Source organism: Coregonus lavaretus (assembly GCF_964263955.1).
Source record: "Coregonus lavaretus genome assembly, contig: HAP1_SCAFFOLD_742, whole genome shotgun sequence".
In the NCBI taxonomy this organism is placed as follows: Eukaryota; Metazoa; Chordata; class Actinopteri; order Salmoniformes; family Salmonidae; genus Coregonus; species Coregonus lavaretus.
Genome location: NW_028162195.1, coordinates 166459 through 183242, shown reverse-complemented (window position 1 = coordinate 183242; position 16784 = coordinate 166459). Strand labels below are relative to the sequence as shown.

Sequence of the window (16784 nt, the reverse complement as noted above, 5' to 3'; positions counted from 1 at the left end):
CTGCTTTCCCTGTGGTGTTAGGTATCCCTTGCCTAGCACTCCACAACTCCACCTTCTTATGGCCGCAGAGGGCTCTCACGGGGTGGTCGGGAGAGTGTCAGGGTAGGTGTCTAGGTGTTTCCGTTGGTGCAACCACGGTAGAAAGTCCAGACGGTACCTCCACTGTGCGCATTCCCCCCGAATACCTTGATTTGGCGCATGCGTTTTCCAAGACGCGTACGACTAAATTGCCACCTCATCGGGCGGGGGATTGCACGATAAACCTTCGGGTAGACGCTGTACCTCCCAGGAGTCATGTGTTTCCCCTGTCGCAGGTTGAAACGGAGGCTATGGAAACATACGTCACCGAGTCCCTGGGCCAGGGGTATATACATCCCTCCACTTCACCAGCCTCCTCGAGTTTCTTCTTTGTGAAGAAGAAAGACGGCGGTCTGCGCCTGTGCATTGATTATCGATCACTGAACAAGGAGACGATTAGATTTAGTTTTCCTCTCCCCCTCATTCCTTGAGTGATTGAGTCAATGCATGGGGCACGCTTCTTCACTAAGCTAGATCTCAGGAGTGCATACAACCTGGTGCGTGTTTGGGAGGGGGATGAGTGGAAGACAGCATTCAGCACAACCACGGGGCATTATGAATACATGGTGATGCCCTACGGTTTGATGAATGCTCCATCCGTCTTCCAGTCCTTTGTGAATGAGGTGTTTCGGGACATGCTTGGTCGCGGTGTGGTGGTCTACATCGATGACATCCTGGTGTATTCCACTACGCGTGCCGAGCATGTGTCCCTGGTTCACAAAGTGCTGGCCCGACTGTTGGAAAATTACCTTTATGCCAAGGTAGAGAAGTGTATGCTTTTCCAACAGTCCGTCTCCTTCCTCGGATACCACATTACAACCTCAGGTGTGGAGATGGAGGGAGATCACATTTCAGCCGTGGGTAATTGGCCGACTCCAACCATGGTTAAGGAGGTGCAGCACTTCCTTGGCTTTGCCAACTACTATCGGAGGTTTATCCGGGGCTTTGGCAAGGTCGCAGCTCCCATTACATCCCTGTTGAAGGGTGGGCCGTCCCGGCTCCGCTGGTCTGCTGAGGTTGACCTGGCAATCAGGAGACTGCGGGGTCTGTTCACCTCAGCCCCGGTACTGGCCCACCCCGATCCATCACTACCATTCGTAGTGGAGGTGGATGCGTCCGAGGTGGGATAGGCGCTGTCCTGTCCCAATGCTCGGGCACGCCACCCAAGCTCCGCCCCTGTGCCTTCTTCTCTAAGAAGCTCAGCCCGGCGGAGCAGAACTACGACGTTGGTGATCGGGAGCTGTTGGCTGTTGTCCGAGCTTTGACCGTGTGGAGGCATTGGCTCGAAGGGGCGAAACACCCTTTCCTCGTCTGGACGGACCACCGTAACCTGGAGTACATCCGGGCAGCGAGGAGGCTGAAACCTCGCCAGGCCAGGTGGGCCCTATTCTTCACCCGGTTTGATTTTACACTGTCATACATTCCGGGTACGAAGAACTTGAAGGCAGAGGCACTGTCCCGGCTGTATAACACAGAGGAGAGGCCCAGAGACAACACCCCCATACTCCCGGCCTCCTGCATTGTGGCGCCGGTAGTATGGGCGATGGACGCGGATATAGAGCAGGCATTACGCACAGATCCATCTCCACCTCAGTGTCCAGCTGGGCTGCGGTACGTGCCTGCTCTTATCCGTGATTGTCTGATCTTCTGGGCACACATGTCACCCTCCTCTGGTCACCCAGGTTTCGGTCATACAGTGCGCTGCTTGATCGGAAAGTACTGGTGGCCTACCTTGGCTAAGGACGTGAGGGTGTACGTCTCCTCCTGCTCGGTGTGCGCCCAGAGTAAGGCACCTAAGCACCTCCCAGCAGGTAAGTTACAATCTTTACCAGTTCCACAACGACCATGGTCTCACCTTAGTATTGATTTTTTGACTGATCTTCCCCTCTCCCAAGGTAACACCACCATCCTGGTCATTATGGACCGCTTTTCCAAGTCCTGCCACCTCCTTCCTCTGCCCGGTCTCCCCACGGCCCTGCAGACTGCGGAGGCCCTGTTTACTCACGTCTTCCGGCACTACGGGGTGCCTGAGGATATACTGTCCGACCAAGATCCCCAGTTCACGTCCAAGGTCTGGAAGGCGTTCATGGAACGTCTGGGGGTCTCGGTCAGCCTGACCTCTGGGTTCCACCCCGAGTCAAATGGGCAGGTGGAACGGGTAAATCAGGATGTGGGTAGGTTCCTGCGGTCCCACTACCAGGACCGGCCAGGGGAGTGGTCGGTATTCTTGCCATGGGCAGAATATGCCCATAACTCTCTCTGCCACTCCTCTACTAACCTAACACCATTCCAATGTGTTTTAGGTTACCAACCGGTTCTGGCACCGTGGCACCAAAGCCAGACCGAGGCTCCTGCGGTGGATGACTGGTTTCGGCTTGCGGAGGAGATGTGGGACGCTGCCCACGTTCACCTCCAGCACGCTGTGCGTTGTCAGAAGGCCAAAGCTGACCGTCACCGCAGTGAGGCCCCGGTCTTCGTACCGTGGGATCGGGTCTGGCTCTCGACTCGGAATCTGTCCCTCCGCTTGCCCTGCAGGAAGCTGAGCCCGCGGTTTGTGGGGCCGTTCAAAGTCCTGAGGAGAATCAACGAGGTCACGTATAGGTTATTACTTCCCCCTGATTACCGTATTAACCCCTCGTTTCATGTGTCTCTCCTCAGGCCAGTGGTGGTTGGTCTGCTCCAGGAGTCTGAGGTGCGGGAGGTTCCTCCACCTCTGGACATCGAGGGGGCCCCGGCGTACTCTGTCCATTCCATCCTGGATTCGAGGCGTCGGGTGGGGGGCCTTCAGTACCTCGTGGAGTCGGAGGGGTATGGTCCGGAGGAACGGTGCTGGGTCCCGGTGAGGGATATCCTCGATCCCTCCCTGTTGCGGGATTTCCATCGTCGCCATCCGGCTCATCCTGCTCTGCGTACTCCTGGCCGTCCCCAGCTGCTGGAGCTGCGCGTCAAGGGGGGGGGGGGGTACTGTCACGGCTTCCGCCGAGGCTGCCTCCCCTCCTTGTTCGGGCAAACTTCGGAGTTCGTCGTCACCGGCTTGCTAACCATTGCCGCCCCAATTATCATCATCACATTTGTCTTGTCTTGTCAATCACACACACATGGTTCTAATCCCCTCATTAGTCCGTGTATAAGTGTTCCCTCTGCCCCCTTGTCCTTGTGGGTGATTGTTTGAATGTGAGAGTAGTGTAGCTCGGTGGAGCTACTCATACCATTTTGTTGCCAGGGTAGATATTTCCCCTGTGCGTATGTATTGTATGGAGATACCGTTACAGTGTATTGCCAGGGTAGATAGTTTCCGCTGTCCCTGTTTCGTTTGTCGCTATTCCAGCGTATTTTGTGTAACGAAGGAATAAACTCTGTATTCAGTGATTACCCTCCTGCGCCTGACTCCTTCCATCACACACAACTTGTTTATGTATCAGAACCCAGCCCTTTCGCCCCAAAGCCAGCAAGTGTGCGATAATTGTGATAGTGAAAATAGCACAAATATGTCTGACACAGCCCTGAACATATAGCGCTACCACCTGCACTTAGATTTACTATTGGGTTAGGTTTGTTAAATAGAGCCCTACAGTGCATTCGGAAAGTTTTCAGACCTCTTGACTTTTTTCACATTTTGTTACATTACAGCCTTATTCTAAAATGGATTGAATAGTATTTCCCCTCATCAATCTACACACAATACCCCATAATGACAAAGCAAAAACACGTTTTTAGAAATGTTTGCAAATGGAAATATCACATTTACGTTAGAATTCAGACCCTTTACTCAGCACCTTTGGCAGCGATTACAGCCTCAAGTCTTCTTGGGTATGACGCAACAAGCTTGGTACACCTGTATTTGGGGAGTTTCTCCCATTCTTCTCTGCAGATCCTCTCAAGCTCTGTCAGGTTGGTTGGACAGCATCGCTGCACAGCTATTTTGAGGTCTCTCCAGAGATGTTCGATATGGTTAAAGTCCGGGCTCTGTTTGGGCCACTCAAGGACATTCAGAGACTTGTCCCAAAGCAACTCCTGTGTTGTCTTGGCTGTGTACTTAGGGTCCTTGTCGTGTTGGAAGGTAAATCTTCACCCCATTCTGAGGTCGAGCGCTCTGGAGCAGGTTTTCATCAAGGATCTCTCCCTCGATCCTGACTAGTCTCCCCAGTCCCTGCAGCTGAAAAACATCCACACAGCATGATGCTGCCACCACCATGCTTCACCATAGGGAGGGTGCCAAGTTTCTTCCAGACGTGACGATTGGCATTCAGGCCAAAGAGTTAAATCTTGGTTTCATCAGACCAGAGAATCTTGTTTCTCATGGTCTGGGAGCCCTTTAGGTGCCTTTTTGGCAAACTCCAAGCGGGCTGTCATGTGCCTTTTACTGAAGATTAGCTACCGTCTGGCCACTCAACCATAAAGGCCTGATTGGTGGAGTGCTACAGAGATGGTTGTCCTTCTGGAAGGTTCTCCCATCTCCACAGACAAACTCTGGAGCTCTGTCCGAGTGACCATCGGGTTCTTGGTCACCTCCCTGACCAAGGCCCTTCTCCCCAGTTGCTCAGTTTGGCCGGGCTGCCAGCTCTAGGAAGAGTCTTGGTGGTTCCAAACTTCTTCCATTTAAGAATGATGGAGGTCACTGTGTTCTTGGGGACCTTCAATGCTGAATAAATATTTTGATACCCTTCCCCAGATCTGTGCCTCGATACAATCCTGTCTAGGAGCTCTACAGACAATTCCTTCGACCTCACGGCTTGGTTTTTGCTCTGACATGCACTGTCAACTGTGGAACCTTATATAGACAGGCATGTGCCTTTCCAAATCATGTCAAATCAATTGAATTTACCACAGGTGGACTCCAATCAAGTTGTAGAAACATCTCAAAGATGATCAATGGAAACAGGATGCACCTGATCTCAATTTCGAGTCTCATAGCAAAGGGTCTGAATACTTATGTAAATAAGGTATCTATTTTTTTGTTTTAATAGATTTGTGTTGATTAATGAGGATTTCTATTTAATCAATTTTAGAATAAGGCTGTAATGTAACAAAATGTGGAAAAATGGAAGGGGTCTGAATACTTTCCAAATGCATTCCATTAACAGGGAGATGTACAAATATTGAATTCTAATTTAATTGCAATTCAAAACATTCCAAACAGTTCAATTTCAATTCCAACATTTGAAGATCCAATTCAATTCAAAATTTAAACAATGTAAATCCTCCACTTCATGAGTGAATTCAATAATTGAATATGACCCCAACGCTGGTTTAAACCCTCCAGAATCATGTTAGTTAGATAAATATGCCCGTTTTAACTTTATCTGGTTTGCCATTCCAAAAAATGACATTTTTTTCTCGCATGACTTGGAAGAGGATTCTAGACCATGAATAAATATGTAAACGGCAATATCACTAGAGAATTAATCAGGTGTTATCCTCTCCGCAGTTTCAAGATCCTGTTTTGCTACATTTTCTATCAAAGTTAATAATTGCAAAATTGCTCAACTTTTCCGAGATATGTACATAAAGCACATCAACTTTTAACCTTGAAGTCACAGTTGTGTGAGACTAGAAAGTAGACATGAGAACTGGAAATGAGTCCTTTGTTATAGGTCAGTTTGATTATGTGACTGTCTAACAAGTCGCTCGTGAGCGATGTTCATGGAGACCAAAATGCACAAATTAGCCAGTTAAAATTGCATTGCAGACATTAATGTATCCAATATATAAATAATAGCCTATTGAAACAAGGCTAGGCTAGACAGAGACAATATCATCCTGTATTTGTAAAAAGCAGAAGGCACAGAGACAACAGATACCTGTCTATATATATATAATCGATTGTTGTTCATGTAAGGCACTTGAAAGACCTTCCTTTATGACAACTTAATCACTGTAATACACAAAGACTCACCTAATGCCATAAAGAGTAGAATTGTCACCATCTTTATCCTTGTAATGTCCTCCAATATCAGCTAGTATTCTCACCAACACTTGGCAGTAAATGATTGCAATATTTACCCCAGATTTAACTGCTTTTAAGTTACAAAACGATGGAAGAGCAAAACAAAAATTCAGAGGAACCAAAATTTAGAGTTAAATTACCATGCTCTGGCAATGCTAGCCTCCATGTACAAAAGGTCAATGTGTGACCTTCCAGACACTTTCCGGTATTATCATTACCATGACAGAGAAGAGCGGTACACTGTCACAAAACAGGAAATCCCAGCCCACTAGTCTCTGGTCTGGTCGCTGATTCCACTAAACTGCGTGTGCACACAACACTGAACTCAACACCACAAACCCCATTTGTTTTATTTTTTAAACCAAGAATATAAGATGCATAAAACACGACGATTGAGCTATATATACAGTACCAGTCAAAAGTCTAGTTAGGGCATATATATAGCTCAATCGTCGTGTTTTATGAGTCTTATATTCTTGGTAAAAAAAATACAACAAATGGGGTTTGTGGTGGAATCAGCTTACTGGAATCAGCAACCAGACTAGAGACTAACCACATTAGTGGTTAGTGGGCTGGGATTTCCTGTTTTGTGACAGTGTACCGCTCTTCTCTGTCATGGTAATGCTAATGCTGGAAAGTGTCAAGAAGATCACACATTGAACTCTTGTCCATGGGGGTAGCATTGCCAGAGCATGGTAATTTAACTCTCGATTTTGGTTAATCCGAATTTTTGTTTTACTCATCCATCGTATTGTAACTTAAAAACAGTAAACTCTGGGGTAAATATTGCAATAATATATGTACACTGTATATATTGTACACACTGAGCTTACAAAGCAATAAGAACACCTTCCTAATATTGTGTTTTGCCCTCAGAACAGCCTCAATTCTTCAGGGCATGGAGCCTACAAGGTGGAACCTAAAAATAAGTCCGTCCCCCCCCCCCCAAACATAAATTGTAGTATAACCCTTAAAGGGTTTCTGAACTTTGTATTTGTTCTTGTAACGTGACCTGCTATAGTCCCAGGCCCAATGAAATACTGCTCTTAAAGTCCCACCACAATCTTCTTTTCAGCCTAATGGTGGACCCACCCCCAGTTAAGAAACATTTAAAAACACACAGACAGGGTTCTTTATTAAATGTTATTCTCTTTGTCCAATGATCTGACATAATCAAAACAGTTATTTATTTTATCCCCAAATCCTGGTTGTGCATCTGATTCCATTACAAGTGAGAGTGCCGGGGAAAAAACAGTTGTGCGTTGTGATATTGGCTGCAGTGAGGTTGGCCACGAGCAGCGTTCGATCCATTGTGAAGGACAGATCCACTCCTACTTAACAGCAGAGTCGGTGGTGTTGTGGGGAAAGGAGATGGGTAGGTAGGTTACACTAGTGTGTGTAAACAGTGGTTAGAGGTGGGGGAATAGCTAGCCTGATCCCAGATCAGTTTGTGCTGTCTTGACTCCTTTCTCATTGTCATGCATTGGCAAGACAGCAGAAACTGATCTAGGGCAAGGCTAGGGAATAGCTAGGTACTCGGATGTGTCACAAGAGTACGGAATGACAGACCGATAAATACTGATAGTGTTTAAACAGAGGCAGTTGCGTTGTTGTGATAGATAAAGAAATAGAGAGGTGCTGATACTGTGAAACAGACTTACAGAGGCAGTGCTGTTGTGTTGTGGGGGGGGGGGGGGGGGGGGGGGGGGGGGGAGTAGAAGAGAGATGGGAATAATGTATACATACAAAGGCAGTGGTGTTGTGAGCATACTGATATCGTGTCACAGAGTTTACATGGACATAGATAGATACATCCTATTGACAATGTGCTACATAGGCAGTGGTGTTGTGAGCATAATGGTAACGTGGTACAGTTTGGAACTGACGGTGGGGGGTAGTGGGAGGGCATAGATATTGACAATGTACTACAGTACAGAGGCAGTGGTGTTGTGAAGATAGGTAATGCGTTACAGAGGCAGTGCTGTTGGGGGGCAATACATACACTATCCAGACATGGAATGAGGGAGGGACCACCTTGGGAAAGGGGGGAGAAGGGGATCACGGAGTTGTTGGTCATTAAATTGTCATAAATCTTTCCTTTTTATTTCAGGTGAAGTAGAAATTCAACTCTCTTTACTGGTTGTCAACGGCTATGGTGTTGCTAGAAGTCAGTCCCTTCCTTAAGTGGTCTAAACAGTTGATCAGTGATCAATGCCTTCACTTCAGATACCAAAACAAGAACAAAAAGCAAAACATAAAAGGCTTTGACAATGTCAAAAGGGCTAGACTTCATGTATTATGTAATGGCTGGTATTTTCTTACAGATCATCTTCATTACTCCACAACGACTTGACTCTAGATCATAGAAACACTACGTTTTATTTTATTTTTCTCCCATGAAAAATAAAATACTGTAAACGGAACAAAACAGAGTTGCCAACCCAACCTGGTCCTATTTGTGTTTTGTGTGTCAATTTGATCCAACCTGTGAACGTGACAGTGCAAGAGGTCTAGTGCATAAAGTGAATTGCATCTGAAATCGTGTCATCATTTTTGTTCTACTTCTCTATTGATTTGATAGAAAAACACACATTTCCACTGTGACTACTTAGTGTGCCGATTTTCCTGGGTGAAACCAAGATAACAAAACACTAGGTCTAGGGAGGTGGGGGTTAGGGGGGAATCACCAATGCATCTATGTTCGAAGAACAGTGAGAAAAAAACAGGAAAAAAGATAGCAACTCTTCTTTTATGCATCATTCCACTTAGGACAATTCAAATTGCAATCATTACTTTTTCAATATATATATTTATATTTCCATATATCTTTTGTAAGAAAAAAAAAAAGTTGTAAAGCAGAAGGAGAGACAGGCCCCCTATCCGAGACCCCCGTTAGCTGTCCCTGCCAACATTTAGGGATGACTCGTGCCCAATGTCCAGCTGTCTGTCTGTCAGTCTGTCTGACTAGTTTCCTGCAGAAAGACGTGCGTCTTGTCTACCCCATTACTCCAAGTCTGACGGGCACTGAGCCTGAACTCCTGTCCAACGTCTTGAGGGGGAGAGAGAGGAGGAGCAGAGTCATCACTGAGGAGAGTAAACAGAACATCTCAGATTAAACTCCTTGTGTGGCGGCTGCTGATCCCTGCTGCTGGTTCTGAGGCATGTCTATGGTGGTTTGTAGGGTGGGGGGGGGGGGGGGGGGGGGGGGGTTGGGGGTGATGGAGATAGTGCCATCCAGGTGAGATGGGACCCCCCTATTGTTCAGTCAAGTATGGGTTCGGGTTCGGCCCAGTTTTAATGCTCGTACTGGGGCTGAGATAGGGGGACGGCTGTCTGTCCATTGAGGCCTGCGTGTCCTCAAAGTGTCAAAGTCCGTCCTGGTTGGGCCCAGGTCTGGCTCTTTTCCTAACCCTGGTTTGTCACAGTGTGGGAGTCTGTCAGCTTGCTGGCTCCGTCTGTAGTCATGCCTTCTGGCTGTCTCTGCCTGGGGGGTGGCAGTGGACCCCCGTCTAAGGGGAGGGTGCAGGCGGGCTGCTGCGGGCTGAGCTGGGGGACAGGCTGGGGCTGCAGCTGCCTGGTGGGGCCCCTCCTCCGCTGGAGCGGCCCCCGCTGGCCCCCTGGCCCTCCAGACCCTCTGAGTTCTCCAGCATCTCCTGGATGAGTGGGGGCATGGAGCCTGGGATCTCCATCTTCAGAGTGATCACTCGCTCCGCTCCTGGAAGAATAGAGGGAGGGAGAAGAAGAGAGAGGCAGAGCGAGAGGGTCATATGTTATGTGTTCCACAAGATTCTGCCACTACAGCAAAATGTTGTATGTAAGACCCTAAATAGTCATCTTCAAATAAATGACACATGATATAGATATAAATGGCAGTATTGTTGCACTGAGACTAGGGCCGGATTAATGCAGGGGTTTACAGGGGCTGAAGTCCCTGGGCCCAAGCCCGTAGGGGGCCCAAGCGGCAAAAAACTAAAACAAATATACAACCACAGGAGCCAACTCTCAATGAGGGCATAATTTAGCCACAGATTATCAATAGTTTCAAAAAAATGTACTGTCGATTAAGTCACAAGCAGAGTGGTTGGGTTAAATTCGGAAGACACATTTCAGTTGAATGCATTCAGTTGTACAACTGACTAGGTATCCCCCTTTCCCTTTCACATATAGGTAACTGCCAAAACAAAGGAAACACCAACATAAAGAGTCTTAAAAGGGTGTTGGGCCACCACGAGCTGCCAGAAACCTCTTCAATGCACTTTGGCATAGATTCTACAAGTGGACCTAAACCCTGCCAGGAACATGCACACCATAACACATACTTTGTATCCCTCATTTACTCAAGCATTTCCTTTATTTTGGCAGTTACTGGTACGTCTACAGTCGGGAAGGCCGCAATTTGGGCAGCATGCGCGCCAAATATTAGTGTTGGGGAAGGTACAGGTTACCAAGCTACCAATGACTTCACACTGGAAGAAGTTTAAGCTACACTAAAGCTACCCTATAAAAAAAACAACGCAGTATATAGGCGTGCTCTCTCACCCTTGGCGCTGATGCTCCTGAGGTCAGTGATCTTCATCAGCATCTTGGGGAACATGTGTGGTTTATGAGGCCTCCTCTTCCTCACGTAGATCTTCAGAGCCTCCAGTAGGGGCTCCTGGAGCACATCCACCTTGTCTGCCTGCTCCAGATCCTGACGGTCTACACACACACACAGAGAAAAAAACTATGAAAAACACATCCTTAATACCCAATCTATATGCTCAAAAAGCGCGTCCAACAGTGGCACGATTCACACATCAGCATGGTAACAGTAGCTTCACATGAAGTATTTATTAGGCAAACTCCCATTTTCACACTAGTAAAACACACAGCTGACAAACACACTAGTTCCTATGCCACAGCTGAGACTTGCTTGTACTCTAAAACAATGACAATTGGCCTCTTGGGATCTCAACTCCTGGCTCTGATAGGAGTGCAATGCTGGATTTGAATCTGAGCAGTGGTGCAGTACCTCCACAAAGCAGACAGATGCCGCTGAGAAGGCCGGTCTCTGCGTCGTCCATCTCCAGAGGGAGGAGTGTTTGGGCGAAGGCGAACACCAGGTCTGTGAGCGGGCCGAAGCCTGCGTTGTGCATCTGGGTCCTGTTCAGGGTCAGCCCGTCTGAGAAGGTCATGGTGTCCTGGTCTGGAGTGTACCGTGTGCATATCCTCAGAATCTGAGATGGAGGGATTGAGAGGTAGAGAGAGGGAAGGAGGGAAGGAGGGAGAGGGGGAAAAGGAGGAAGGAAGTAAGTAAGTCTTGCATGAGCTTTGGTTGGGGCGAGCCGAAATGGCTCATCGAAGCAGATCTCCTGTTTCTGTAGCGTGAGGCAGCTTGATGGACAAGTAAACCCCCAAGACAGGATGCTAGTCTATCACAGGGCCTTACCCCCAATCTATCTCCTTAATGCTGAGTGCCAAGCAGAGACGCATTGGGTCCCATTTTTTTGTTTAGGACTCGGACCGGGGATCGAACTCCCAACCTTCCAATCTCAGGACGGACACTAACCACAAGGCCACTGAGTTGATTGGAAAGGGAGGGGGAGCACAAATATATTTTATACTGTTGTTCACTTTCTGTAGATGTTTTACTGTTTATAATACATGTATGTATGTCCTAGTGTGTGTGTGTGTCTATGTCCTAGTGTGTGTGTGTTCTCACCAGTATGTCCAGACAGGCAGCCTTGAGCAGGGTGATCTGGTCAGCGATAGTGAGGGTGGTGAAGCCTGGCAGATGCTTGGCAAACTCCACCGTCTTGATGATACACTTAGTGGACAGCTCACTGAACTTATCCCACAGGTTCACGTCTAGAGCCACGCGGTGCTCTGCACTGTTATTCTATAGGAAGAGAGAGGGAGATACATATAGGTTAGTCTGTGATTCTACAAATACATCGGTTGATATGTTGAGAGCGCAAGGAGTGCGTATGTTTGTCAGTGTTTGGTATACCCAAACATGTTAGCTGAGTGAGGGTAATGTTTGTGTGCGTGTTTGTGTAACTTGTCAGTGTGTGTGTGTGTGTGTGCATGCGTGTGTGTGTATAATTCACCGTGGTGTATTTGCCCAGCTGACAGAGCGAGGGAAACGTCTCCTTATGGGCCTTGCGGACGCGTTCGATCATCTGCTCTGTCTCGGTACTCAGCACGTAGATCTCCGAACACTCTGGCTTCTTCTCCTCCTTCTTCTTCTTGTTCCTGTCGTTCCTCACCGCTGAGAGAGGGATAGAAGGAGATGAAGAAATGGAGGGAGGAGAGAGAGAGAGAGAGAGAGAGAGAGAGAGAGAGAGAGAGAGAGAGAGAGAGAGAGAGAGAGAGAGAGAGAGAGAGAGAGAGAGAGAGAGAGAGAGAGAGAGAGAGAGAGAGAGAGAGAGAGAGAGAGAGAGAGAGAGAGAGAGAGTTATCCTTTGGACTCAAATGGCAATTTTTGGGGATGCGTGAACATTAACGCCTCCAGGTCAACCTCACAATCCTCACATTGCATGCCATCTCCAACCAAAGAGACAACAAAGAGACAGTCAGAAAGATGAGCGCTATCCCTGAGACCAGACACTACTGGAAACCCAAATGCTGATAAACTGGGACATTGTGTGGTGGGGGAATATCTACGTCCACCACTAGATGGAACCATATACTACATTTTCCATCCTCACCCTGGCACAGAGACAGAGACGCAGAGAGAGATAGAGAGAGAGACATGCACAGAGAGGTCAGAATCTGTTCTGAGAACAATAGACAGAACCTCAAAGAGGGCGAGTGAGATATAGAAAAAGAGTGAAAGGGGAGAATAAAACAATGTGTGTGCCGTGTGTTATGTGAGAAATATGGCAGAGGAGAGGAGAGGGTGTGAGTGAAATGTATGTGGGAGAGAGAGAGGGGGAGAGAGCTGAAGTGCTTTGACGTGACAGTGTAAAAAGAGTTTAAGAAGGAGAATCTGTGTGCCGCTGATCTGGCACAATACAGACAGGTAGACATTGGAGAGATGGGAGTAACTCTCTGCCTCCAAACAGTATCAACACAGCACACAAACAAGTGGATGTGACACACATTTGTGTGAACACACCCCAAACACACACCAGCAGGCACACACACACACTCTCTCCCTTCTTTCCTCTGTTTGGCTTCTACCTTCCTTCCCCATCTCTCTACATTCTGTCCATCCTCCTCTGGCAGCTCACTATATCCCCACATGTAATATCTATATATCTTCTCACTCTAATATGAGCTGCCAAATCAAGACAATGACACATAAAACAGAGAGGCAGAAAGAGAGAGAGAGAGAGAGAGAGAGAGAGAGAGAGAGAGAGAGAGAGAGAGAGAGAGAGAGAGAGAGAGAGACAGAGCGAGACAGAGAGAGACAGAGCGAGACAGAGAGGAGACAGAGAGAGACAGAGAGAGAGCAAGACAGAGAGAGACAGAGAGAGACAGAGAGAGTGAGACAGAGCGAGACAGAGCGAGACAGAGCCAGACAGAGCGAGAGAGAGAGAGAGAGAGAGAGCGAGACAGAGAGAGAGACAGAGAGAGAGATAGAGCGAGACAGAGAGAGAGAGCGAGACAGAGAGAGAGACAGAGAGAGAGAGAGAGAGCGAGACAGAGAGAGAGAGCGAGACAGAGAGAGAGAGAGAGAGAGAGAGAGAGAGAGAAGAGAGAGAGAGAGAGAGAGAGACAGAGAGAGAGAGAGAGAGAGAGCGAGACAGAGCGAGACAGAGCGAGACAGAGAGAAGAGAGAGAGAGAGCGAGAGAGAGCGAGAGAGAGCGAGACAGGAGAGGGACAGAGAGAGAGAGAGAGAGAGGATTGAAAAGAAGGAAAGAAGGGAGCCATGATAAATAAGATGCTCTCTTTCCTCAGGGCAAAGTAGCACTGTTCTATATGTGTGTGTGTGGTGTGTGTGAGATACTGTTGTTCCCCAGAGACAGAGCTGCCAGCATGGACCCAGAAAACACAACCTAACGAAGCTATTAAATAACTATTAGCCTGGCGCTCCAATCAGTCATGGCACACACAGACACAATGGAACTGGAAAAATCACAGCCGGTTATGATACAGCCTGGAATCGAACCAGGGGGTCTGTAGGGGTCTGTCAGCCAGGCTGGAGAAGCAAAGCCTCAATAAATGAATAAATGTGAACACCAGTCAAGAGTGGGTTTCCCTCGGAGGCTGTCTCGCCGCTGCATGTCGGCCACTGCACCGATGACTTGGTTGCTAATTTGGGAGACCCCTGTGTGTGTGTGAGAGAGAGAGAGAGAGAGAGAGAGAGAGAGAGAGAGAGAGAGAGAGAGAGAGAGAGAGAGAGAAGAGAGAGAGAGAGAGAGAGATTGCACAGTGTGTACAGTATGTAGTGTGTTTGACATAATAAACGATGTGACACAATTTCTCCCTAGTGGAAATAATAAGACCTGCATTATCACGTCCTCCGCTTTACAGGTTTCTTCAAAATGAAAGTTGTTGGTCAGAGTCGATTTTGGCCTCCTGCGTCCAGAGATCTATTTCTAAATGTTGACCATATAGTTGTACAGTATTTAAATCTCCACATATTTTCAAGACATTTCTGTTCATCTTGTGAAGTCTCACATCAACAACAACAATGTCACTTTTAAGCTTTTGTAAAAAGTAATCAGGTTTCATGGATTTCATGTTCTTTAAAGCCACACACAAAATAATTGAAAATGTACACTGAAATCAAATTATTGTTAGATTTTATACATGCAGTACAAATGTATTAACACTTACTGTACACTTAGAAAAAAAGGTGCTATCTAGAACCTAAAAGAGTTATTCGGCTGTCCCCATAGGATAACACTTTGAAGAACCCTTTTTGGTTCCAGGTAGAACCCTTTACACAGACGGTTCTACCTGGAACCAAAAAGGGTTTTACCTGGAACCAAAAAGGGTTCTCCTATGGGGACAGCAGAAAAAACCTTTTGGAACCCTTTTTCTAAGAGGGAAGATCTGAAGTTTAGCATATCACAAACAGTCATTGCCACGGATCATTCTTTGACAGCACAACTGTTTGACAGCACACAAAATATTATAGAAGAGAATTAGTCTAAAATATTAATATATTTTTTTATGTGGAACATTTAAAAAAAATAACATTATGTTCAATGGGTTCAGCTAATGCATCAAGACAATCACTCTTTTGAATCTCAAGTAAATAATATACACTAACGGTCAAAGTTTTAGAACAACTACTCATTCAAGGGTTTTTCTTTATTTTTTATTATTTTCTACATTATAGAATAATTGCGAAGACATCAAAACTATAAAAAAACACATATGGAATCATGTAGTAACCAAAAAAGTGTTAAACAAATCAAAATATATTTGAGATTTGAGATTCTTCAAATAGCCACCCTTTGCCTTGATGACAGCTTTGCACACTTTTGGCATTCTCTCAACCAGCTTCATGAGGTAGTCACCTGGAATGCATTTCAATTAACAGGTGTGCCTTCTTAAAAGTTAATTTGTGGAATTTCTTTCCTTCTTAATGCGTTTGAGTCAATCAGTTGTGTTGTGACAAGGTAGGGGGGGGGGGTATACAGAAGATAGCCCTATTTGGTAAAATACCAAGTCCATATTATGGCAAGAACAGCTCAAATAAGCAAAGAGAAACGACAGTCCATCATTGCTTTAAGACATGAAGGTCAGTCAATCCGGAAAATGTCAAGAACTTTGAATGTTTCTTCAAGTACAGTCGCAAAAACCATCAAGCGCTATGATGAAACTTGCTATCATGTCTTTGTGAGACGCAGTGTGGGTGAACGGATGTTCTACGCATGTGTATTTCTCACCGTAAAACATGGAGGAGGTGGCGTTATGGTGTGGGGGATGCTTTGCTGGTGACACTGTCTGTGATTTATTTAGAATTCAAGGCACACTTAACCAGTATGGCTACCACAGCATTCTGCGGTGATATGCCATCCCATCTGGTTTGGGCTTAGTGGGACTGTCATTTAATTTTCAACAGGACACTGACCCAACACACCTCCAGGCTGAGTAAGGGCTATTTTACCAAGAAGGAGAGTGATGGACTGCTGCATCAGATGACCTGGCCTCCACAATCCCCCGACATCAACCCAATTGAGATGGCTTGGGATGAGTTGGACGGCAGAGTGAAGGAAAAGCAGCCAACAAGTGCTCAGCATATGTGGGAACTCCTTCAAGACTGTAGGAAAAGCATTCCAGGTGAAGCTGGTTGAGAGAATGCCAATAGTGTGCAAAGCTGTCATCAAGGCAAAGGGTGGCTACTTTGAAGAATCTCAAATATAAAATATATTTGGATTTGTTTAACACTTTTGTGTTTACTACATGATTCCATATGTGTTATTTCATAGTTTATTCTACAATGTAGAAAATTGTAAAAATAAAGAAAAACCCTTGAATGAGCAGGTGTGTCCAAACATTTGACTGGTACTGCATTTATTACCAATTTCTGTTGGATTTTCACTTTCTACTTCACACTTATTAAATGTCTATTATTTTAAGATTCATTTGTAATGCTTTGGAGGGATCAATATGTATTAGCTGTGCTGGCACTGTCTATCAGTCCCCTGTAGATGGCGTTCTCTGTCCATCATAAATCTCTACCTAGCACAAAATCTCATAAGCGTTTATAGTTTTATTGGTTATGGGTAAGTCAAGTCCCGTACAATGGTTTAACCTTATCTTTATCAAACGATCCACAAAGGGACCACTCTGAACATTTTTCACCTTTTACACCAC

The 16784-nt window shown here is 46.4% G+C and overlaps 1 protein-coding gene across 1 annotated transcript; it reads right to left on the bottom strand.

The window, feature by feature from the left end:
• Positions 1-9337: 9337 nt before the first annotated feature.
• Positions 9338-12291, bottom strand: LOC311119476 (retinoic acid receptor alpha-A-like; the record flags this gene model as incomplete). The annotated part of the gene is made up of 5 exons (XM_084194158.1): positions 9338-9740; positions 10565-10723; positions 11037-11241; positions 11727-11903; positions 12115-12291. Coding segments are annotated over 5 exons (924 nt in total), but the record flags the coding sequence as incomplete, so codon positions are not given.
• Between the last annotated feature and the right edge of the window lie 4493 nt (positions 12292-16784).